The 26,132-nt window shown below is 41.4% G+C and overlaps 1 protein-coding gene across 27 annotated transcripts; it reads left to right on the forward strand.

The window, feature by feature from the left end:
- Window positions 1–1,010: 1,010 nt before the first annotated feature.
- LOC119436156 (uncharacterized) lies at window positions 1,011–24,410 on the forward strand. 27 transcript variants are annotated; one of them, XM_049655812.1, is made up of 6 exons: window positions 2,892–3,141; window positions 4,957–5,153; window positions 6,390–6,515; window positions 6,618–6,746; window positions 18,425–18,680; window positions 24,060–24,410. In XM_049655812.1, exons 1-6 carry the CDS (start codon window positions 2,926–2,928, stop codon window positions 24,186–24,188), a joined length of 1,053 nt encoding a protein of 350 aa, XP_049511769.1. In that variant the 5' UTR covers window positions 2,892–2,925; the 3' UTR covers window positions 24,189–24,410. The 27 variants fall into 27 exon arrangements, with proteins under 27 accessions (XP_049511811.1, XP_049511817.1, XP_049511769.1 ...); XM_049655818.1 differs by lacking the exon at window positions 6,618–6,746 and adding an exon at window positions 10,528–10,656; XM_049655824.1 differs by lacking the exon at window positions 6,618–6,746 and adding an exon at window positions 14,438–14,566.
- The last annotated feature ends 1,722 nt before the right edge of the window (window positions 24,411–26,132 follow it).

Genomic DNA, 26,132 nt, shown 5'->3' on the forward strand with positions numbered 1-26,132 from the left:
GTAGCGTACGGAGAAGGTACGGTAATAGGAGGGCGCAAGCTTTGTTGTCAAATGTAGCGTCTGTGTGGTGTATTTAAGTGGAGACGAGCATGCAGTCTTTTTTTTTTTTTTTTCTTAGTAGATCCACGCATGAAAAAAAAAAATCGCACTTCAACATACATATATATATATCTTTCAGCGATATTCTTAGCCATGCAGAATTGGCCGTGTAGAACTGTTACATTGCAAGGTTTTAATTTGCTACATCATCTGAATTGCATAAAGGATTCTGGTTTTGATACCGACGCTTATTCTGACACATGGTCATTACTTTAATGGTTGCATTTCAAGTGTAAAAACGAATGCGCAGCGAGTGTCGAGCCTTCCGTGCACCCTTTTCTCTGTTTTGGTGAGAGCCAACTCCTTGATGCTGCCTTGAATCCGCACCCCTTACGAGCTTCGAGATGCGTCCATATCGTTTGTACTGCCACATAATATGTGAACTCATCCTCACCAATCCACGCGCCTATGCACTACCAAAGAAGTACTAGCTGTTGAAAGGATTCAATTCTATTAATGCACAAGCATATAATATCTTTCCATCATCTACCTCTGCTTTATTGATATTAGCATAAACTGTTCCCGCCTGTCTCATTCTTACTTTAGTGCTCCATATATTTAATTAGATAAAATATGTACAGGATCAGTATTTCTGCACTCATTACTGGCAATGTGAAAAGAAAGATCTGTGGAAAGATTTGAAACAACAGTCCTGTACTATCAAGTTGCAGAATAGACATTCCTTCTTTCCGACTTTAATAACACTTCATTATTTTTCGCAGGGATGTTCGTTCATTCTAGAATTGCTTCATCTTTATTTCTGCTCTCTCCCTACAAAGTTATTTTTTCCCATTCAAAATGATAAGCACAATTGAGACCGACACGAGTACAGTATGTCCTAAAATCGCTATATAGATGTCGTGGCATGTTGCATTGCTTCCTTATGCTTGCTACCTCCAAAAGTACTCTTGTAATCCAGCAGCTTAGAAAGAAAAGGAGGAGAAATTTGGACTTGATCTATTTTTGTGGGGCTAATCAGTTTCCACTTATTGCAGGTGCACATCATGGATGTGTATGAGAGAGAGTTTGGCGACCTCCTCTACCTGAGAAATAAGGAAACAATCTATCAACGATTTTACAACATCACAATAAAAAGGATGGTAACAAAATTAAACTTTCTCCCAAAGGAGCTCATTGAATGCAGAATTCAAAGCATTTGGAAGAAGCTTCTGGCAAGAGATCCTGCTTTAAGGTATGCAATTCATCTAATTGTCCTGTGTGTTTCTTTTGTTTTTAAATGTAATTACTCTCTAGTTCTCATAACAAGACACGCAAAGCTTCAACGGCATAGTTAATCGCATTTCTATAACTGCTTCAGCATGCCATAAATTGAACGTGGACATTGAATGATGAAAATTGACATCTGTGAAAATGGAATTCAGACATGGACAGGTTGATTGTGGCTATTCATGCTCCTTCTTTGTGAATATCCTCCTCCATTCAACATATTTACTAACTCTCACAACCCCTAATTATCCCAACATATTTGTACACATTAAACCACCACAGAATTCACCAGGCTTCAAGAACAAGCAAAGTGAGAATGCTGCTATGGAATTGCATGCTGTGTAAAGGGTCTGGAGCACTGACAATAGGGACCATCATTTTAAATGTCGTTTCATATTTTTTCTGTAGTGATCTCAGATTAAATCTACAGGTACGGTGCATGTTCTTTATGAAGGTGCTTTTAAAGATGCAACACCTCTTGTTCAAAACTGAGGACACACTCGAATGAGTGCAATGTCTTTCAATGACTATATTGTCAGAGACAATGACTTGATCATGTCAGAGACAACACAATGTCTCCTTTCAGCTGGGACAGTGCTGATAGCAGTGCCCTGCCTGTTGCTCCTTTCTTTTTCTTTCCATGGTGCACTTGTGGTAATCCTTCAAGGTTGGCGTCTGACAAAGGTGCTTCAGAGCGACAAAGGAATGGTGACAGAACGGGCGAGACACATTAACGACTGCCACATTACCGTTTGCTAAAATATGTGAGGAGTGCGTATGCATGTGTAAACTCAGAAGTAGCTCATGGTCATGAACAATTAATCGCCCAGAGGCTGGCTTCTATTGGCTGTCATGCGGTTATAATGTACACAGCAAAATACGAGTGGCCTTACAAAAGTACAGGAGAGAGCGAGTGATCTTTTATGCAAGATTGCTGGCTCTCTGCTGCATGCAGCAGAATATTTGGCTCCCAAGTTCATGGCAGCATTGTCTACAGATCACAATCACTTTCTTACCGCATACAAGTGTTGCAGTACCCCTTTAAGGTGTGCAAAGCAGGAGCATGAAGTTGTAAAGTTTGTTTAAAGCCTTTGCAAAGCCTGAATTTAAGCCTGAGTATTGGTTTGCATACTGTCTAAGGGATTAACCAGCTGTGCACTTGTTACGATTAGATTGCATTTACATATAAATTTACATTACAGGAGCAGGCATGAGAGTGACGTCAGAGCTGCAAAGCTTCTCCGTTCGAAGAAAAAACCAGCAAAGACTAGCCAAAAAGCTGCAAAGCTCCTCCGTTCGAAGAAAAAACCAGCAAAGACTAGCCAAAGGTAAAGAAAATACCAGTGCATTCATAAAAGCACCTTCATAAAATAATAACAATAATAGCAAAGAAGGCTTAGAAGCATAATGCTCTTCATTTCTTCAAACAGAAAGGTGCAGAAAAATGCCCGATCAAGTTACAAGCCACTGCGAAGAGATTCACAGAAACCAGAATGTTTGACAGACAGCAATGATGATGATCAAGGTGGCCTCTATCACACCCCACTTCTTGGCTTCAGGTCCAAGAGGAATAATAGAAGGGCCACAGAGGATCATTACATGCCTCTGGATATAAAAGTCACCAGACATTCTCAAGCTCTTCCAGAGGAGTGCAAAAGACCAACATCGTCTGAGCACAATGGCGAGGAACGAGAACATGCAGAAAATCTGGAAGAGGAATCTTCACTAACAGGTCATGAAGCAACCGAAATAAACAAAAGTGGTGCATCAGAAGAACACAACACAACTGATGACACCACATGCTGCCATGAGGAGGTAGGCAACCACGAGGTCCTGTCCACATCTAAGCATCTTAGGACAACACATGAACATTCATTCTACACAGCCAACACAACTGAGGACAAACAAAACAGCTTGATCTGTAAGAATGCACTGACGACTGCAGCTGCCACTGAGTTAAATCAGTCAGATATGGCTGGCATAGCAACATTGGCGCACTCAGGCCACACAACAACCTATGATGTCACAGTTGATGCAAAGACAAGTGTTAATGGCCCGGAACACTCACAGCGACAAATGGATATCTATGTCCATATAATTTGCAGAAAGCTGTTTAAAATTAAAATTTGACGCATAAAAATACAGCTAAATTAGTTTCCTGGTCTTGCCTTTTAGGCGCACCTTTTAGTATCGTGTGCTAGTAGTTTAGGACGCCGTCAAAAAAAGCGCTGTCGCATCAGCTGTTAAGAAAACCACTTATTCGCTACAAATTTGATTACATGTATAACAAGAACATGTAATAACTCACAACGGAGCATCGTACAAACGTCGGGTGAGTTGCGTCACTTCAGCTAAGCGCATAAAGCGGTAAGTTAATTGCGTTCTACCCATTTCTCTTCAACCTATTTAGAACTCCCTCGCTTCATGTGATATCGTGCTCAGTAGTATGAGAAGCGCATTAGTTTTTGGCCCGTTGCGTGAAGGCCACATTCGTTATTGAATGTGTATGGCTTGTTTAGTGAGCTATTACACGCGTATGCCGTAGCGTACGGAGAAGGTACGGTAATAGGAGTGCGCAAGCTTTGTTGTCAAATGTAGCGTCTGTGTGGTGTATTTAAGTGGAGACGAGCATGCAGTCTTTTTTTTTTTTTTTCTTAGTAGATCCACGCATGAAAAAAAAAAATCGCACTTCAACATACATATATATCTTTCAGCGATATTCTTAGCCATGCAGAATTGGCGGTGTAGAACTGTTACATTGCAAGGTTTTAATTTGCTACATCATCTGAATTGCATAAAGGATTCTGGTTTTGATACCGACGCTTATTCTGACACATGGTCATTACTTTAATGGTTGCATTTCAAGTGTAAAAACGAATGCGCAGCGAGTGTCGAGCCTTCCGTGCACCCTTTTCTCTGTTTTGGTGAGAGCCAACTCCTTGATGCTGCCTTGAATCCGCACCCCTTACGAGCTTCGAGATGCGTCCATATAGTTTGTACTGCCACATAATATGTGAACTCATCCTCACCAATCCACGCGCCTATGCACTACCAAAGAAGTACTAGCTGTTGAAAGGATTCAATTCTATTAATGCACAAGCATATAATATCTTTCCATCATCTACCTCTGCTTTATTGATATTAGCATAAACTGTTCCCGCCTGTCTCATTCTTACTTTAGTGCTCCATATATTTAATTAGATAAAATATGTACAGGATCAGTATTTCTGCACTCATTACTGGCAATGTGAAAAGAAAGATCTGTGGAAAGATTTGAAACAACAGTCCTGTACTATCAAGTTGCAGAATAGACATTCCTTCTTTCCGACTTTAATAACACTTCATTATTTTTTGCAGGGATGTTCGTTCATTCTAGAATTGCTTCATCCTTATTTCTGCTCTCTCCCTACAAAGTTATTGTTTCCCATTCAAAATGATAACCACAATTGAGAATGACACGAGTACAGTATGTCCTAAAATCGCTATATAGATGTCGTGGCATGTTGCATTGCTTGCTCATGCTTGCTACCTCCAAAAGTACTCTTGTAATCCAGCAGCTTAGAAAGAAAAGGAGGAGAAATTTGGACTTGATCTATTTTTGTGGGGCTAATCAGTTTCCACTTATTGCAGGTGCACATCATGGATGTGTATGAGAGAGAGTTTGGCGACCTCCTCTACCTGAGAAATAAGGAAACAATCTATCAACGATTTTACAACATCACAATAAAAAGGATGGTAACAAAATTAAACTTTCTCCCAAAGGAGCTCATTGAATGCAGAATTCAAAGCATTTGGAAGAAGCTTCTGGCAAGAGATCCTGCTTTAAGGTATGCAATTCATCTAATTGTCCTGTGTGTTTCTTTTGTTTTTAAATGTAATTACTCTCTAGTTCTCATAACAAGACACGCAAAGCTTCAACGGCATAGTTAATCGCATTTCTATAACTGCTTCAGCATGCCATAAATTGAACGTGGACATTGAATGATGAAAATTGACATCTGTGAAAATGGAATTCAGACATGGGCAGGTTGATTGTGGCTATTCATGCTCCTTCTTTGTGAATATCCTCCTCCATTCAACATATTTACTAACTCTCACAACCTCTAATTATCCCAACATATTTGTACACATTAAACCACCACAGAATTCACCAGGCTTCAAGAACAAGCAAAGTGAGAATGCTGCTATGGAATTGCATGCTGTGTAAAGGGTCTGGAGCACTGACAATAGGGACCATCATTTTAAGTGTCGTTTCATATTTTTTCTGCAGTGATCTCAGATTAAATCTACAGGTACGGTGCATGTTCTTTATGAAGGTGCTTTTAAAGATGCAACACCTCTTGTTCAAAACTGAGGACACACTCGAATGAGTGCAATGTCTTTCAATGACTATATTGTCAGAGACAATGACTTGATCATGTCAGAGACAACACAATGTCTCCTTTCAGCTGGGACAGTGCTGATAGCAGTGCCCTGCCTGTTGCTCCTTTCTTTTTCTTTCCATGGTGCACTTGTGGTAATCCTTCAAGGTTGGCGTCTGACAAAGGTGCTTCAGAGCGACAAAGGAATGGTGACAGAACGGGCGAGACACATTAACGACTGCCACATTACCGTTTGCTAAAATATGTGAGGAGTGCATATGCATGTGTAAACTCGGAAGTAGCTCATGGTCATGAACAATTAATCGCCCAGAGGCTGGCTTCTATTGGCTGTCATGCGGTTATAATGTACACAGCAAAATACGAGTGGCCTCAAAAGCTACAGGAGAGAGCGAGTGATCTTTTATGCAAGATTGCTGGCTCTCTGCTGCATGCAGCAGAATATTTGGCTCCCATGTTCATGGCAGCATTGTCTACAGATCACAATCACTTTCTTACCGCATACAAGTGTTGCAGTACCCCTTTAAGGTGTGCAAAGCAGGAGCATGAAGTTGTAAAGTTTGTTTAAAGCCTTTGCAAAGCCTGAATTTAAGCCTGAGTATTGGTTTGCATACTGTCTAAGGGATTAACCAGCTGTGCACTTGTTACGATTAGATTGCATTTACATATAAATTTACATTACAGGAGCAGGCATGAGAGTGACGTCAGAGCTGCAAAGCTTCTCCGTTCGAAGAAAAAACCAGCAAAGACTAGCCAAAAAGCTGCAAAGCTCCTCCGTTCGAAGAAAAAACCAGCAAAGACTAGCCAAAGGTAAAGAAAATACCAGTGCATTCATAAAAGCACCTTCATAAAATAATAACAATAATAGCAAAGAAGGCTTAGAAGCATAATGCTCTTCATTTCTTCAAACAGAAAGGTGCAGAAAAATGCCCGATCAAGTTGCAAGCCACTGCGAAGAGATTCACAGAAACCAGAATGTTTGACAGACAGCAATGATGATGATCAAGGTGGCCTCTATCACACCCCACTTCTTGGCTTCAGGTCCAAGAGGAATAATAGAAGGGCCACAGAGGATCATTACATGCCTCTGGATATAAAAGTCACCAGACATTCTCAAGCTCTTCCAGAGGAGTGCAAAAGACCAACATCGTCTGAGCACAATGGCGAGGAACGAGAACATGCAGAAAATCTGGAAGAGGAATCTTCACTAACAGGTCATGAAGCAACCGAAATAAACAAAAGTGGTGCATCAGAAGAACACAACACAACTGATGACACCACATGCTGCCATGAGGAGGTAGGCAACCACGAGGTCCTGTCCACATCTAAGCATCTTAGGACAACACATGAACATTCATTCTACACAGCCAACACAACTGAGGACAAACAAAACAGCTTGATCTGTAAGAATGCACTGACGACTGCAGCTGCCACTGAGTTAAATCAGTCCGATATGGCTGGCATAGCAACATTGGCGCACTCAGGCCACACAACAACCTATGATGTCACAGTTGATGCAAAGACAAGTGTTAATGGCCCGGAACACTCACAGCGACAAATGGATATCTATGTCCATATAATTTGCAGAAAGCTGTTTAAAATTAAAATTTGACGCATAAAAATACAGCTAAATTAGTTTCCTGGTCTTGCCTTTTAGGCGCACCTTTTAGTATCGTGTGCTAGTAGTTTAGGACGCCGTCAAAAAAAGCGCTGTCGCATCAGCTGTTAAGAAAACCACTTATTCGCTACAAATTTGATTACATGTATAACAAGAACATGTAATAACTCACAACGGAGCATCGTACAAACGTCGGGTGAGTTGCGTCACTTCAGCTAAGCGCATAAAGCGGTAAGTTAATTGCGTTCTACCCATTTCTCTTCAACCTATTTAGAACTCCCTCGCTTCATGTGATATCGTGCTCAGTAGTATGAGAAGCGCATTAGTTTTTGGCCCATTGCGTGAAGGCCACATTCGTTATTGAATGTGTATGGCTTGTTTAGTGAGCTATTACACGCGTATGCCGTAGCGTACGGAGAAGGTACGGTAATAGGAGTGCGCAAGCTTTGTTGTCAAATGTAGCGTCTGTGTGGTGTATTTAAGTGGAGACGAGCATGCAGTCTTTTTTTTTTTTTCTTAGTAGATCCACGCATGAAAAAAAAAAATCGCACTTCAACATACATATATATCTTTCAGCGATATTCTTAGCCATGCAGAATTGGCGGTGTAGAACTGTTACATTGCAAGGTTTTAATTTGCTACATCATCTGAATTGCATAAAGGATTCTGGTTTTGATACCGACGCTTATTCTGACACATGGTCATTACTTTAATGGTTGCATTTCAAGTGTAAAAACGAATGCGCAGCGAGTGTCGAGCCTTCCGTGCACCCTTTTCTCTGTTTTGGTGAGAGCCAACTCCTTGATGCTGCCTTGAATCCGCACCCCTTACGAGCTTCGAGATGCGTCCATATAGTTTGTACTGCCACATAATATGTGAACTCATCCTCACCAATCCACGCGCCTATGCACTACCAAAGAAGTACTAGCTGTTGAAAGGATTCAATTCTATTAATGCACAAGCATATAATATCTTTCCATCATCTACCTCTGCTTTATTGATATTAGCATAAACTGTTCCCGCCTGTCTCATTCTTACTTTAGTGCTCCATATATTTAATTAGATAAAATATGTACAGGATCAGTATTTCTGCACTCATTACTGGCAATGTGAAAAGAAAGATCTGTGGAAAGATTTGAAACAACAGTCCTGTACTATCAAGTTGCAGAATAGACATTCCTTCTTTCCGACTTTAATAACACTTCATTATTTTTTGCAGGGATGTTCGTTCATTCTAGAATTGCTTCATCCTTATTTCTGCTCTCTCCCTACAAAGTTATTGTTTCCCATTCAAAATGATAACCACAATTGAGAATGACACGAGTACAGTATGTCCTAAAATCGCTATATAGATGTCGTGGCATGTTGCATTGCTTGCTCATGCTTGCTACCTCCAAAAGTACTCTTGTAATCCAGCAGCTTAGAAAGAAAAGGAGGAGAAATTTGGACTTGATCTATTTTTGTGGGGCTAATCAGTTTCCACTTATTGCAGGTGCACATCATGGATGTGTATGAGAGAGAGTTTGGCGACCTCCTCTACCTGAGAAATAAGGAAACAATCTATCAACGATTTTACAACATCACAATAAAAAGGATGGTAACAAAATTAAACTTTCTCCCAAAGGAGCTCATTGAATGCAGAATTCAAAGCATTTGGAAGAAGCTTCTGGCAAGAGATCCTGCTTTAAGGTATGCAATTCATCTAATTGTCCTGTGTGTTTCTTTTGTTTTTAAATGTAATTACTCTCTAGTTCTCATAACAAGACACGCAAAGCTTCAACGGCATAGTTAATCGCATTTCTATAACTGCTTCAGCATGCCATAAATTGAACGTGGACATTGAATGATGAAAATTGACATCTGTGAAAATGGAATTCAGACATGGGCAGGTTGATTGTGGCTATTCATGCTCCTTCTTTGTGAATATCCTCCTCCATTCAACATATTTACTAACTCTCACAACCTCTAATTATCCCAACATATTTGTACACATTAAACCACCACAGAATTCACCAGGCTTCAAGAACAAGCAAAGTGAGAATGCTGCTATGGAATTGCATGCTGTGTAAAGGGTCTGGAGCACTGACAATAGGGACCATCATTTTAAGTGTCGTTTCATATTTTTTCTGCAGTGATCTCAGATTAAATCTACAGGTACGGTGCATGTTCTTTATGAAGGTGCTTTTAAAGATGCAACACCTCTTGTTCAAAACTGAGGACACACTCGAATGAGTGCAATGTCTTTCAATGACTATATTGTCAGAGACAATGACTTGATCATGTCAGAGACAACACAATGTCTCCTTTCAGCTGGGACAGTGCTGATAGCAGTGCCCTGCCTGTTGCTCCTTTCTTTTTCTTTCCATGGTGCACTTGTGGTAATCCTTCAAGGTTGGCGTCTGACAAAGGTGCTTCAGAGCGACAAAGGAATGGTGACAGAACGGGCGAGACACATTAACGACTGCCACATTACCGTTTGCTAAAATATGTGAGGAGTGCATATGCATGTGTAAACTCGGAAGTAGCTCATGGTCATGAACAATTAATCGCCCAGAGGCTGGCTTCTATTGGCTGTCATGCGGTTATAATGTACACAGCAAAATACGAGTGGCCTCAAAAGCTACAGGAGAGAGCGAGTGATCTTTTATGCAAGATTGCTGGCTCTCTGCTGCATGCAGCAGAATATTTGGCTCCCATGTTCATGGCAGCATTGTCTACAGATCACAATCACTTTCTTACCGCATACAAGTGTTGCAGTACCCCTTTAAGGTGTGCAAAGCAGGAGCATGAAGTTGTAAAGTTTGTTTAAAGCCTTTGCAAAGCCTGAATTTAAGCCTGAGTATTGGTTTGCATACTGTCTAAGGGATTAACCAGCTGTGCACTTGTTACGATTAGATTGCATTTACATATAAATTTACATTACAGGAGCAGGCATGAGAGTGACGTCAGAGCTGCAAAGCTCCTCCGTTCGAAGAAAAAACCAGCAAAGACTAGCCAAAAAGCTGCAAAGCTTCTCCGTTCGAAGAAAAAACCAGCAAAGACTAGCCAAAAAGCTGCAAAGCTCCTCCGTTCGAAGAAAAAACCAGCAAAGACTAGCCAAAGGTAAAGAAAATACCAGTGCATTCATAAAAGCACCTTCATAAAATAATAACAATAATAGCAAAGAAGGCTTAGAAGCATAATGCTCTTCATTTCTTCAAACAGAAAGGTGCAGAAAAATGCCCGATCAAGTTGCAAGCCACTGCGAAGAGATTCACAGAAACCAGAATGTTTGACAGACAGCAATGATGATGATCAAGGTGGCCTCTATCACACCCCACTTCTTGGCTTCAGGTCCAAGAGGAATAATAGAAGGGCCACAGAGGATCATTACATGCCTCTGGATATAAAAGTCACCAGACATTCTCAAGCTCTTCCAGAGGAGTGCAAAAGACCAACATCGTCTGAGCACAATGGCGAGGAACGAGAACATGCAGAAAATCTGGAAGAGGAATCTTCACTAACAGGTCATGAAGCAACCGAAATAAACAAAAGTGGTGCATCAGAAGAACACAACACAACTGATGACACCACATGCTGCCATGAGGAGGTAGGCAACCACGAGGTCCTGTCCACATCTAAGCATCTTAGGACAACACATGAACATTCATTCTACACAGCCAACACAACTGAGGACAAACAAAACAGCTTGATCTGTAAGAATGCACTGACGACTGCAGCTGCCACTGAGTTAAATCAGTCCGATATGGCTGGCATAGCAACATTGGCGCACTCAGGCCACACAACAACCTATGATGTCACAGTTGATGCAAAGACAAGTGTTAATGGCCCGGAACACTCACAGCGACAAATGGATATCTATGTCCATATAATTTGCAGAAAGCTGTTTAAAATTAAAATTTGACGCATAAAAATACAGCTAAATTAGTTTCCTGGTCTTGCCTTTTAGGCGCACCTTTTAGTATCGTGTGCTAGTAGTTTAGGACGCCGTCAAAAAAAGCGCTGTCGCATCAGCTGTTAAGAAAACCACTTATTCGCTACAAATTTGATTACATGTATAACAAGAACATGTAATAACTCACAACGGAGCATCGTACAAACGTCGGGTGAGTTGCGTCACTTCAGCTAAGCGCATAAAGCGGTAAGTTAATTGCGTTCTACCCATTTCTCTTCAACCTATTTAGAACTCCCTCGCTTCATGTGATATCGTGCTCAGTAGTATGAGAAGCGCATTAGTTTTTGGCCCATTGCGTGAAGGCCACATTCGTTATTGAATGTGTATGGCTTGTTTAGTGAGCTATTACACGCGTATGCCGTAGCGTACGGAGAAGGTACGGTAATAGGAGTGCGCAAGCTTTGTTGTCAAATGTAGCGTCTGTGTGGTGTATTTAAGTGGAGACGAGCATGCAGTCTTTTTTTTTTTTTCTTAGTAGATCCACGCATGAAAAAAAAAAATCGCACTTCAACATACATATATATCTTTCAGCGATATTCTTAGCCATGCAGAATTGGCGGTGTAGAACTGTTACATTGCAAGGTTTTAATTTGCTACATCATCTGAATTGCATAAAGGATTCTGGTTTTGATACCGACGCTTATTCTGACACATGGTCATTACTTTAATGGTTGCATTTCAAGTGTAAAAACGAATGCGCAGCGAGTGTCGAGCCTTCCGTGCACCCTTTTCTCTGTTTTGGTGAGAGCCAACTCCTTGATGCTGCCTTGAATCCGCACCCCTTACGAGCTTCGAGATGCGTCCATATAGTTTGTACTGCCACATAATATGTGAACTCATCCTCACCAATCCACGCGCCTATGCACTACCAAAGAAGTACTAGCTGTTGAAAGGATTCAATTCTATTAATGCACAAGCATATAATATCTTTCCATCATCTACCTCTGCTTTATTGATATTAGCATAAACTGTTCCCGCCTGTCTCATTCTTACTTTAGTGCTCCATATATTTAATTAGATAAAATATGTACAGGATCAGTATTTCTGCACTCATTACTGGCAATGTGAAAAGAAAGATCTGTGGAAAGATTTGAAACAACAGTCCTGTACTATCAAGTTGCAGAATAGACATTCCTTCTTTCCGACTTTAATAACACTTCATTATTTTTTGCAGGGATGTTCGTTCATTCTAGAATTGCTTCATCCTTATTTCTGCTCTCTCCCTACAAAGTTATTGTTTCCCATTCAAAATGATAACCACAATTGAGAATGACACGAGTACAGTATGTCCTAAAATCGCTATATAGATGTCGTGGCATGTTGCATTGCTTGCTCATGCTTGCTACCTCCAAAAGTACTCTTGTAATCCAGCAGCTTAGAAAGAAAAGGAGGAGAAATTTGGACTTGATCTATTTTTGTGGGGCTAATCAGTTTCCACTTATTGCAGGTGCACATCATGGATGTGTATGAGAGAGAGTTTGGCGACCTCCTCTACCTGAGAAATAAGGAAACAATCTATCAACGATTTTACAACATCACAATAAAAAGGATGGTAACAAAATTAAACTTTCTCCCAAAGGAGCTCATTGAATGCAGAATTCAAAGCATTTGGAAGAAGCTTCTGGCAAGAGATCCTGCTTTAAGGTATGCAATTCATCTAATTGTCCTGTGTGTTTCTTTTGTTTTTAAATGTAATTACTCTCTAGTTCTCATAACAAGACACGCAAAGCTTCAACGGCATAGTTAATCGCATTTCTATAACTGCTTCAGCATGCCATAAATTGAACGTGGACATTGAATGATGAAAATTGACATCTGTGAAAATGGAATTCAGACATGGGCAGGTTGATTGTGGCTATTCATGCTCCTTCTTTGTGAATATCCTCCTCCATTCAACATATTTACTAACTCTCACAACCTCTAATTATCCCAACATATTTGTACACATTAAACCACCACAGAATTCACCAGGCTTCAAGAACAAGCAAAGTGAGAATGCTGCTATGGAATTGCATGCTGTGTAAAGGGTCTGGAGCACTGACAATAGGGACCATCATTTTAAGTGTCGTTTCATATTTTTTCTGCAGTGATCTCAGATTAAATCTACAGGTACGGTGCATGTTCTTTATGAAGGTGCTTTTAAAGATGCAACACCTCTTGTTCAAAACTGAGAACACACTCGAATGAGTGCAATGTCTTTCAATGACTATATTGTCAGAGACAATGACTTGATCATGTCAGAGACAACACAATGTCTCCTTTCAGCTGGGACAGTGCTGATAGCAGTGCCCTGCCTGTTGCTCCTTTCTTTTTCTTTCCATGGTGCACTTGTGGTAATCCTTCAAGGTTGGCGTCTGACAAAGGTGCTTCAGAGCGACAAAGGAATGGTGACAGAACGGGCGAGACACATTAACGACTGCCACATTACCGTTTGCTAAAATATGTGAGGAGTGCATATGCATGTGTAAACTCGGAAGTAGCTCATGGTCATGAACAATTAATCGCCCAGAGGCTGGCTTCTATTGGCTGTCATGCGGTTATAATGTACACAGCAAAATACGAGTGGCCTCAAAAGCTACAGGAGAGAGCGAGTGATCTTTTATGCAAGATTGCTGGCTCTCTGCTGCATGCAGCAGAATATTTGGCTCCCATGTTCATGGCAGCATTGTCTACAGATCACAATCACTTTCTTACCGCATACAAGTGTTGCAGTACCCCTTTAAGGTGTGCAAAGCAGGAGCATGAAGTTGTAAAGTTTGTTTAAAGCCTTTGCAAAGCCTGAATTTAAGCCTGAGTATTGGTTTGCATACTGTCTAAGGGATTAACCAGCTGTGCACTTGTTACGATTAGATTGCATTTACATATAAATTTACATTACAGGAGCAGGCATGAGAGTGACGTCAGAGCTGCAAAGCTCCTCCGTTCGAAGAAAAAACCAGCAAAGACTAGCCAAAAAGCTGCAAAGCTTCTCCGTTCGAAGAAAAAACCAGCAAAGACTAGCCAAAAAGCTGCAAAGCTCCTCCGTTCGAAGAAAAAACCAGCAAAGACTAGCCAAAGGTAAAGAAAATACCAGTGCATTCATAAAAGCACCTTCATAAAATAATAACAATAATAGCAAAGAAGGCTTAGAAGCATAATGCTCTTCATTTCTTCAAACAGAAAGGTGCAGAAAAATGCCCGATCAAGTTGCAAGCCACTGCGAAGAGATTCACAGAAACCAGAATGTTTGACAGACAGCAATGATGATGATCAAGGTGGCCTCTATCACACCCCACTTCTTGGCTTCAGGTCCAAGAGGAATAATAGAAGGGCCACAGAGGATCATTACATGCCTCTGGATATAAAAGTCACCAGACATTCTCAAGCTCTTCCAGAGGAGTGCAAAAGACCAACATCGTCTGAGCACAATGGCGAGGAACGAGAACATGCAGAAAATCTGGAAGAGGAATCTTCACTAACAGGTCATGAAGCAACCGAAATAAACAAAAGTGGTGCATCAGAAGAACACAACACAACTGATGACACCACATGCTGCCATGAGGAGGTAGGCAACCACGAGGTCCTGTCCACATCTAAGCATCTTAGGACAACACATGAACATTCATTCTACACAGCCAACACAACTGAGGACAAACAAAACAGCTTGATCTGTAAGAATGCACTGACGACTGCAGCTGCCACTGAGTTAAATCAGTCCGATATGGCTGGCATAGCAACATTGGCGCACTCAGGCCACACAACAACCTATGATGTCACAGTTGATGCAAAGACAAGTGTTAATGGCCCGGAACACTCACAGCGACAAATGGATATCTATGTCCATATAATTTGCAGAAAGCTGTTTAAAATTAAAATTTGACGCATAAAAATACAGCTAAATTAGTTTCCTGGTCTTGCCTTTTAGGCGCACCTTTTAGTATCGTGTGCTAGTAGTTTAGGACGCCGTCAAAAAAAGCGCTGTCGCATCAGCTGTTAAGAAAACCACTTATTCGCTACAAATTTGATTACATGTATAACAAGAACATGTAATAACTCACAACGGAGCATCGTACAAACGTCGGGTGAGTTGCGTCACTTCAGCTAAGCGCATAAAGCGGTAAGTTAATTGCGTTCTACCCATTTCTCTTCAACCTATTTAGAACTCCCTCGCTTCATGTGATATCGTGCTCAGTAGTATGAGAAGCGCATTAGTTTTTGGCCCATTGCGTGAAGGCCACATTCGTTATTGAATGTGTATGGCTTGTTTAGTGAGCTATTACACGCGTATGCCGTAGCGTACGGAGAAGGTACGGTAATAGGAGTGCGCAAGCTTTGTTGTCAAATGTAGCGTCTGTGTGGTGTATTTAAGTGGAGACGAGCATGCAGTCTTTTTTTTTTTTTTCTTAGTAGATCCACGCATGAAAAAAAAAAATCGCACTTCAACATACATATATATCTTTCAGCGATATTCTTAGCCATGCAGAATTGGCGGTGTAGAACTGTTACATTGCAAGGTTTTAATTTGCTACATCATCTGAATTGCATAAAGGATTCTGGTTTTGATACCGACGCTTATTCTGACACATGGTCATTACTTTAATGGTTGCATTTCAAGTGTAAAAACGAATGCGCAGCGAGTGTCGAGCCTTCCGTGCACCCTTTTCTCTGTTTTGGTGAGAGCCAACTCCTTGATGCTGCCTTGAATCCGCACCCCTTACGAGCTTCGAGATGCGTCCATATAGTTTGTACTGCCACATAATATGTGAACTCATCCTCACCAATCCACGCGCCTATGCACTACCAAAGAAGTACTAGCTGTTGAAAGGATTCAATTCTATTAATGCACAAGCATATAATATCTTTCCATCATCTACCTCTGCTTTATTGATATTAGCATAAACTGTTCCCGCCTGTCTCATTCTTACTTTAGTGCTCCATATATTTAATTAGATAAAATATGTACAGGATCAGTATTTCTGCACTCATTACTGGCAATGTGAAAAGAAAGATCTGTGGAAAGATTTGAAACAACAGTCCTGTACTATCAAGTTGCAGAATAGACATTCCTTCTTTCCGACTTTAATAACACTTCATTATTTTTTGCAGGGATGTTCGTTCATTCTAGAATTGCTTCATCCTTATTTCTGCTCTCTCCCTACAAAGTTATTGTTTCCCATTCAAAATGATAACCACAATTGAGAATGACACGAGTACAGTATGTCCTAAAATCGCTATATAGATGTCGTGGCATGTTGCATTGCTTGCTCATGCTTGCTACCTCCAAAAGTACTCTTGTAATCCAGCAGCTTAGAAAGAAAAGGAGGAGAAATTTGGACTTGATCTATTTTTGTGGGGCTAATCAGTTTCCACTTATTGCAGGTGCACATCATGGATGTGTATGAGAGAGAGTTTGGCGACCTCCTCTACCTGAGAAATAAGGAAACAATCTATCAACGATTTTACAACATCACAATAAAAAGGATGGTAACAAAATTAAACTTTCTCCCAAAGGAGCTCATTGAATGCAGAATTCAAAGCATTTGGAAGAAGCTTCTGGCAAGAGATCCTGCTTTAAGGTATGCAATTCATCTAATTGTCCTGTGTGTTTCTTTTGTTTTTAAATGTAATTACTCTCTAGTTCTCATAACAAGACACGCAAAGCTTCAACGGCATAGTTAATCGCATTTCTATAACTGCTTCAGCATGCCATAAATTGAACGTGGACATTGAATGATGAAAATTGACATCTGTGAAAATGGAATTCAGACATGGGCAGGTTGATTGTGGCTATTCATGCTCCTTCTTTGTGAATATCCTCCTCCATTCAACATATTTACTAACTCTCACAACCTCTAATTATCCCAACATATTTGTACACATTAAACCACCACAGAATTCACCAGGCTTCAAGAACAAGCAAAGTGAGAATGCTGCTATGGAATTGCATGCTGTGTAAAGGGTCTGGAGCACTGACAATAGGGACCATCATTTTAAGTGTCGTTTCATATTTTTTCTGCAGTGATCTCAGATTAAATCTACAGGTACGGTGCATGTTCTTTATGAAGGTGCTTTTAAAGATGCAACACCTCTTGTTCAAAACTGAGGACACACTCGAATGAGTGCAATGTCTTTCAATGACTATATTGTCAGAGACAATGACTTGATCATGTCAGAGACAACACAATGTCTCCTTTCAGCTGGGACAGTGCTGATAGCAGTGCCCTGCCTGTTGCTCCTTTCTTTTTCTTTCCATGGTGCACTTGTGGTAATCCTTCAAGGTTGGCGTCTGACAAAGGTGCTTCAGAGCGACAAAGGAATGGTGACAGAACGGGCGAGACACATTAACGACTGCCACATTACCGTTTGCTAAAATATGTGAGGAGTGCTATGCATGTGTAAACTCGGAAGTAGCTCATGGCCATGAACAATTAATCGCCCAGAGGCTGGCTTCTATTGGCTGTCATGCGGTTATAATGTACAAAGCAAAATACGAGTGGCCTCAAAAGCTATAGGAGAGAGCGAGTGATCTTTTATGCAAGATTGCTGGCTCTCTGCTGCATGCAGCAGAATATTTGGCTCCCATGTTCATGGCAGCATTGTCTACAGATCACAATCACTTTCTTACCGCATACAAGTGTTGCAGTACCCCTTTAAGGTGTGCAAAGCAGGAGCATGAAGTTGTAAAGTTTGTTTAAAGCCTTTGCAAAGCCTGAATTTAAGCCTGAGTATTGGTTTGCATACTGTCTAAGGATTAACCAGCTGTGCACTTGTTACGATTAGATTGCATTTACATATAAATTTACATTACAGGAGCAGGCATGAGAGTGATGTCAGAGCTGCAAAGCTTCTCCGTTCGAAGAAAAAACCAGCAAAGACTAGCCAAAAAGCTGCAAAGCTCCTCCGTTCGAAGAAAAAACCAGCAAAGACTAGCCAAAGGTAAATAAAATACCAGTGCATTCATAAAAGCACCTTCATAAAATAATAACAATAATAGCAAAGAAGGCTTAGAAGCATAATGCTCTTCATTTCTTCAAACAGAAAGGTGCAGAAAAATGCCCGATCAAGTTACAAGCCACTGCGAAGAGATTCACAGAAACCAGAATGTTTGACAGACAGCAATGAAGATGATCAAGGTGGCCTCTATCACACCCCACTTCCTGGCTTCAGGTCCAAGAGGAATAATAGAAGGGCCACAGAGGATCGTTACATGCCTCTGGATATAAAAGTCACCAGACATTCTCAAGCTCTTCCAGAGGAGTGCAAAAGACCAACATCGTCTGAGCACAATGGCGAGGAACGAGAACATGCAGAAAATCTGGAAGAGGAATCTTCACTAACAGGTCATGAAGCAACCGAAATAAACAAAAGTGGTGCATCAGAAGAACACAACACAACTGATGACACCACATGCTGCCATGAGGAGGTAGGCAACCACGAGGTCCTGTCCACATCTAAGCATCTTAGGACAACACATGAACATTCATTCTACACAGCCAACACAACTGAGGACAAACAAAACAGCTTGATCTGTAAGAATGCACTGACGACTGCAGCTGCCACTGAGTTAAATCAGTCAGATATGGCTGGCATAGCAACACTGGCGCACTCAGGCCACACAACAACCTATGATGTCACAGTTGATGCAAAGACAAGTGTTAATGGCCCGGAACACTCACAGCGACAAATGGATAACTCTGAGCAACTGCAACTCGACACAATCACCAAGGAGGAAAAACTTGACGCAGACTTGGTGGCACACATGGACAAAGGGGCTGCGCTTGCACTTGCACGAAGACGCAGGAGATAGCAGTGATGTTCCTGACCACTTTTCTACAGAGACAACAGTGACCATCTCCAGAAGTGCAAGTAATGAGGAAGAGAGGGCTGGTGCTGCATTTGAGAATAGTGATAGCAGTAAGGAAGGAACTCTGACACAGTCAAACAAGCTGAAGCAACTTGAGACCATGACCTTTCCAGAAAATGCTGTGCAAGATAAACCCAGAACCAGCCACTCAGAAGAAAGCTGCAGATACTCAACAAGTCACAATTATGAAGGAGTCACTACTGAACGGCTCTCTACTGAGTGGCGAAGGGAAGCAGCTAAAAGATGTGAAAAGCAAACCAATACAGGATGCGATCAAACAGCTCAAAAAAGGCGGCATTCCAGTACTCATAACACAACCATGTGATGCTGCTACACCGAGAAGGCCAATAACAATTATGCAGGAGCATGACAACTATGAAGCAACTGAATTCAACAGGTTACAGAAAACAATAAATTTATCAGCCGAGGTCATCAATGAAAAACCGCAGAATGAGTGTGTAAGAATAAGTTATGACATATGCAAAACTGGTTCAAAATCAGCGCCATTAAAATCAACCAAAAATATACAACCTGGAAAGTCAGATCACAAAATCACAAAGAACAAGAAGCATGAGGAACCCAAGTCATCTTCCAATGATTCACCTACAGGGCACAAACAAGGCAGACGTGCTGTAGGCAGAGTTGTTGTGAAGACAAAGCTGTCACTCAGTTACCTAACTCAGACAGCTAAAAACAAGGAAAAGCAACCGGCAGATGTTAACAATAAGGGCAAAAAAATGAAGAATAACCAAGGACCTGCTTCAGTTTTGCAACATACCGCAATGTCAACAGCAAACAAAAGCGACGCCGAAAGTGGGAATGATGTTCAGAGGAATATTGTGGTGGTCTCCAGTGCTGATGAAGGGCACAAGATATGCACAAAGCCCTTCGATGACAAATATACCCTGCAGATGCTGGCACCAAGAGTGACAAACTAGACCCCACTTCGGTTTTGCAACATACCACAGTGTCATTGTCAAACAAAAGTGATGATGAAACTAGGAATGATGCTGCAGCAATCTCCAGACTTAATGACGGGCACAAGATATGCAAAAAGCTGCTCACTGATGAACGCCCTGCAGATGTTGGCAACAAGAATGACAAACTAGACAACAGTCACAGACTTGCTTCAGTTCTGCAACATACCACAGTGTCAACAGCAAACAAAAGTGACGATAGTCAGAATGATGCTCAGAAAAATGTCACAGTGGTCTCCAGTGATCATGAAGGACACAATACATGCAAAAAGCCACTCACTGACAAACGCCCAGCAGATGTTGACAACAGGAGTATAAAACTGAAGAATGGGCAAAGAAGTGCTTCGCTGTTACGACATACCACAAAACCAACATCAAAAAAATGTGATGACAAAAGTGGGAATGATGTTCAGGAGAATGCCGCAATAGTCCCTGAAGCTCACAAAGGCCGCAACCTACATAAGAAGCCACCAAAGCAGTCTGAGGACATTGACAAGAAAGATAGTAATACAAAAATAACAAGTGGTGACCAAGAGGACTATTCAAAGAGATTATGCACAAAATGTTGCTATGACAAGACACAACAAAAGTAAATACATGAAAAAGTAAGTGGTATGCAAGTTGACAGCAAGAAGGAATCGGGACGAGTCATAGCAAGCAAAAGATGCATGGAAACAAGGACAGACATCATGGGTGATTCCACATCATGTGAAAGGCAGCAAAAGAACAATGAAACAGCAGAAAAGGAGGAAGTGGGCAACAATATGAAGCTGGGACTAGTGGCTGACAGTGTTCCTATAGAAACAAAAGCTGCAAAGGCTAGTGACATGCCAGGCCAGGAGGCTATCTCATACCCTAGACAACATACCAGAAAGGGTGCAGTGGCCAATCCAGCAGCACTTGAAAAGTTAAGCAATGCTCATAAAGAGTTGCAAGAGGACAAAACAAGCAGTCATACCACCACCTAGATGGTGGTGAGCGAGAATTTTGCTGAAGGTAGCTAGGAAACTACCAAAAATGCTATAGCCACTTCCTTGGAAAATCAATGCCAAAGGAAACTACGTGGAAGGACAGTGACAAGCTGTCCCACGCCCAAGATGAAAGTCTCATCTGCAAAGGCCACACAAGAGGCAGAAGCTATGAAGTGCTGTGATGATGTTGAGGCCATTCCTAACGAAGAAACTAGCAAGCATCCTTGTAGTCCTCCCAGAGAAGCTGTCACACGTACAGAGTCAAGGGATAATGTGCTGGCTAAAGAGAGCTTCACAACTCCAACGTCTGTTAAATCAGCCAAACTGCCATGCCCACAAACACCACTCAAGCGTAGAAGTCTCAGGCAAAAGAATCTGAGAACGCCAGTTCTCAGAAAAGGCGAAACTGGAACTGCTCTTGTGGATGATCAACAGAATGATCCAGAAACTCCGTTAGGTTTCAGGGCCAGGTGCATGAAACAAGAGGCAGAAAAGGCCAATAAGAAAAGACTTCAGAGCTGGGGACAAAGTATATACAATGAACATAACCAACAAATTCAAGAAAACAGTAAGGCATGGACAGAAAATGGAAGAGAAAATGAAAAAGACACCAAAGTGACCAAAGAAGACTGAAACAACAAGAACTCAGTTGGAGCTCCAACTTCTGCTCTGATCAACCTAGCACCAAGCAGCCTGTAATATCTACATGCGTTCGTGACAATGATGTGCAGGATAAATGTCAACAACCTGCAGTAAATTTATCCAGCCAAGACAAAGGCAGCAGTGTGTACCTAGCACATCTTGCACAGTCAATGAAAGGAGATGCCACAAATGATAAGCAGCAGCAAAGTGACACTAATGGGGACATTGAAATGTCTCAGATCAGAAGCTCGGAGGATCTTTGCGGCTTGACACAGTACCCTACCCAAAATTTAGAAAGACATAAGGCAGTCCAGAATCTGTCCCCGACCACAGATATGCAAGAGGACAGTACAAGTGAAATGGAACTAGATGAGGATGATGATCTATCTTGCTTGACACAAACATTAAATCGGATGCAAGCCTGCAGTCTTTACTCACGAAATGAAGCCAGAGCAGCTGTCATTGCAACAAATACTACAGGAGATGCCCTTGGAAAGGAACCAAATGCTGAATCATATCTAAAAGATGAAAAACAAGTAGCAGAAAGATCAAATCGGGAGATAACTGAAAATGGAGAACAGATAAAGAAACACAAGATGACAAAGGAAGTAAAAAACGCAGGAAACATAATAAACAATCCAAATGTAGGTACAGACCTTGAAGTCAGCGATGACTAACACGACTACTCCATTTTGTTTAACATTGATGACGATGATGAAGCAGCTGCATGTGATAGATCGCACAGCTTTTTCCAAATGAAGCTCACTCCAACTTCACTTAACTTTCTAAAAAGCTCCGGGAATAGAAATGATTCAGATTCTGAAGAACTGTTTCCCTGGCTCGCAGACAAGGTGGAGCCCGAAACAAACAAGAGAAAAGGCAAACCATTGTCTCGGAACGCCCCTCACGAAAGTGGCATGAACAGACCCGATTTTAAACGGTTGCGTTTTCAGCAGGAGGATTCTGGGAGACAGCGCAGCAATGCCAAGCAGTTCAGGCCTGCCAAAAGAGTGACAATAGTCGATGCAGCTGCACAGCAAACTCGTGAGACATATGGAAAAAGACAGCGCACTTTTCCTATCTCCTGCTACAAACAAGAGCATGTAAGGTCTTTCTAGCCTACTGCACTGGCATGCAAGCATGCCTGTTTGCTAGCTCAGTCTTTGGCAGCGAAATGAACAAAAGCCAAAAGAGTGACAATAGTCGATGCAGCTGCACAGCAAACTCGTGAGAGATATGGAAAAAGACAGCACACGTTTCCCATCTCCTACTACAAAGAAGAGCACGTAAGGTCTTTCTAGCCTACTGCACTGGCATGCAAGCATGCCTGTTTGCCAGCTCAGTCTTTGGCAGCGAAATGAACAAAAGCTTGCACGACCTCTTTTGTCTTTCTTACTGGCATGATGATCAGGCTATGCACATGAGTTTGCGTGCCAACATTTTGATAGTAATATTTGTGGTAGCAAGCATGGCCTTTCTCATTCTTTACATTGACATGCCCTTTTTGATGGCACACATAAATAATGTACCAGCAGGCATTAAGCAGCAGTTAAATCAACAGGCCGTGAAGAAGCCAATGAAGCATTTCTTGTACATATTCCAACTAAAATAGTGAGGTGTTCAGTTGTTTGTCACAATGTGACAATGCTTCAGAGCCACTAAACGCCTTCAGTGACATAAGCAGTGTGAGCTAAAAGCTTGGCACAAAGCTAGCACAGCATGATCCACTTTTAAGGGCAACAGCCAATAAGTATTCGGCCATCAATAAGAGCCGAGATGCCTGCAGACAAATTTTTATGCATAAATGACAACCTAATGTGTCATATCGGACACATTTTTCCAATGAAGTCAAATATTCTTTTCAGTTATATACTATTGGGTTTATTAACAGTTAGGTCTTCTACTAAGAGTGGACCATACTGTACAGAAAACAGCTTCAGTCCATTTACACATGACGATTTCTATCATGGTGAGCAGTGCAGGGAACTTTATTCAGTTCCCACAAATTCAGTGCGGTTCTGCAAAATGGAGCTTATGATAAGGCACAGACAGTCTCGATACCTTTAATGTGTCGTTTTTTTTTTTTTTTTCAAAAGAAAACAGTTACAACTGCTGAATGGTAATAGCCACTGTTAGCTGCCTAAATACCACTACAGGTTTTCCTAATAGCCAAGCATGTTATTCACTCATGTCAATTGAACACACCGTTGTCAATACTGGCCTGCGGAACCTTTTAAAGAATGACCTGACATGACAGTTCAAGAGGAATCAGTTTTAATGTGAAGCAGCAATGAGATGGTAAAGAAATGGCAGCAGCAGTGAATCACATGATCAATCACTCATTTCAGGATGGCTCTGACCACTCATCGGTCTGTGCTGACCTCCCCCCACTCCTGTCTCGTCGAGAAGTTGAGTTCTTCGAGTCTGACAATGATGAAGACTTGAATCATGATGCCGACAACTACTACGAAGTTTAAAAGGACCAACAACTGGCTGCTCCAAGGATTTACCGTTGTTGTGCCAATGTTGACACAAAATTTCTTGTTCTCGAGAATGAAGAAGAAGTCAGTGAAGTTAGTACATATATAAAAGCCGGTAGGGCTACCGCTCCTTTATTGTCAGTCTTCTTCGGGTAAAGGGAGGGGGCTTGAGTTGTTCCAGAGTCTGTTTTAGGTTTATGGTTGCAAGCTGCAAAGTGACATAAAGTTACGTTAAAGTTTCAGTCAATGTAATAAAGCTGTAATTGAGCTGCTGAAATAAAGGCGTATGTATGTATGTATGTATGTAATCACATTTTTCTTACTGAAGTAATAGGCATCAAAAGCAAGCAACACTTCACAAAAACCTTTTAAAGCCACAAAAACCTTTTAAAGCAGCCAGGTTGAACCACATGTTTGATTAACTATACAAGCCTTTATGCTAAAACGTGTTTCACGGGCGGGATGTTGGAGAAGTGAAAGCCTGCTATGAAAGCTTCATAAATATAGATAACTCAGATGAAGTCGTAGCAACATAGGTTCATTTTGGACCTCAGTCTACACAAGCCTTTATGCTAAAATGCGTTTCATGGGCGGGATGTTGGAGAAGTGAAAGCCTGCTATGAAGGCTACATAAATATAGATGACAACTCAGACGAAATCACAGCAACATAGGTTCATTTTGGACCTCAGTCAAATAAACATTTTGTATTACAATAATGAAAGGCAATTTGAATGAGGTTACGCACCTCACAGCTGTCAGTTCTGGTATCTGCACATTCTGGGTGGCCAACCAAATTAAAAATTGTGACACTCTTTTTGTTAAAGCATTAGCTGTGGGTTCCTGATGCCCGTGTTAAGACAAAATAAGGTAGCTTATTAGCAAAGGAAAATGAAGACTAAATCTGAATTGTGTGCCCTTATGCGCCAAAATTGTGCACCCACAGACATATGCTGTGACGAAAGGAACTAGCACATCTGCCACTCTATAGAATTTAAGGAGTGTTGGAACATAAGGATGCAGAATGGGGGATGCACACAACTACGAGGGTGCCTGCTCCATGGATTCCTCGGAACCCCCACGTAGGAAGAGATGACAGTGATGTCAGAACTCTTCAAGTTGCACAGATTTGAATGAAAACAACAAATCTCCTACAGACAGTAAGTGTACTTACTTCTTGCCTACGCCAGTTCTTGAGTATCTTGAACCTGGTGAGTGGCTAGCCCAGAGAATCCAGATAGACCAGCAGTACACCAAGCTCTGCTGATGCTAGAAAGTGTCAAGTCAGCGTTCAACTGTTTGGCAACTTTAGACGAATCTGGACAACACGGTCAGAGGAGTCTGCTGGAGGCTCAGGAGGAATCGCAGGCTGCAGAGGACGTCGTGGATATCATGATGGGTTAAGTTCTCTGCTTATGAATGGAAAGTTCAGGTGGAGAACAATGGCAGACACAGAGACCTGTGCATACATGTACTGCCTTCGTCAAAAGTATATGGGCTACTCTGCACCTTCACCATATATGTCATTCAGCTGTGTTGTGCGGTTTCTATGGTACATCAGTTACTCTAGACCTCTGGATGGTGATTGCAGAAGTTTTCATTTCCCAGGGCATGGGAACTTGTGGCATACCACAGGAAGTTCCTTAATCTGCAGTCATCCTCGCAGTTGCTGAAAACGTAGCCTGTATGTTTTTGACTAAGACTTGACATGCAGGAAAAGTGCATTGAACCAACTGTAATGTAAAGGGTAACGTAAAGAGGTAGCTTTAGGTCGAAGTCAACTCGAAGTTCGTCAGAAATGCTTTCCTTTAGCCAAACACTGAGCTGACTTATATGAGAAAGTCACATTCTACTAACAGATGGAAGCTAAATTTTCATTTATACTATTACTGATATTTCAGAGAAGAATGTAATATATACTGTTTTTGTTTTGGGCATCCCAA

Source organism: Dermacentor silvarum, chromosome 1 (assembly GCF_013339745.2).
Source record: "Dermacentor silvarum isolate Dsil-2018 chromosome 1, BIME_Dsil_1.4, whole genome shotgun sequence".
Lineage (NCBI taxonomy): Eukaryota > Metazoa > Arthropoda > Arachnida > Ixodida > Ixodidae > Dermacentor > Dermacentor silvarum.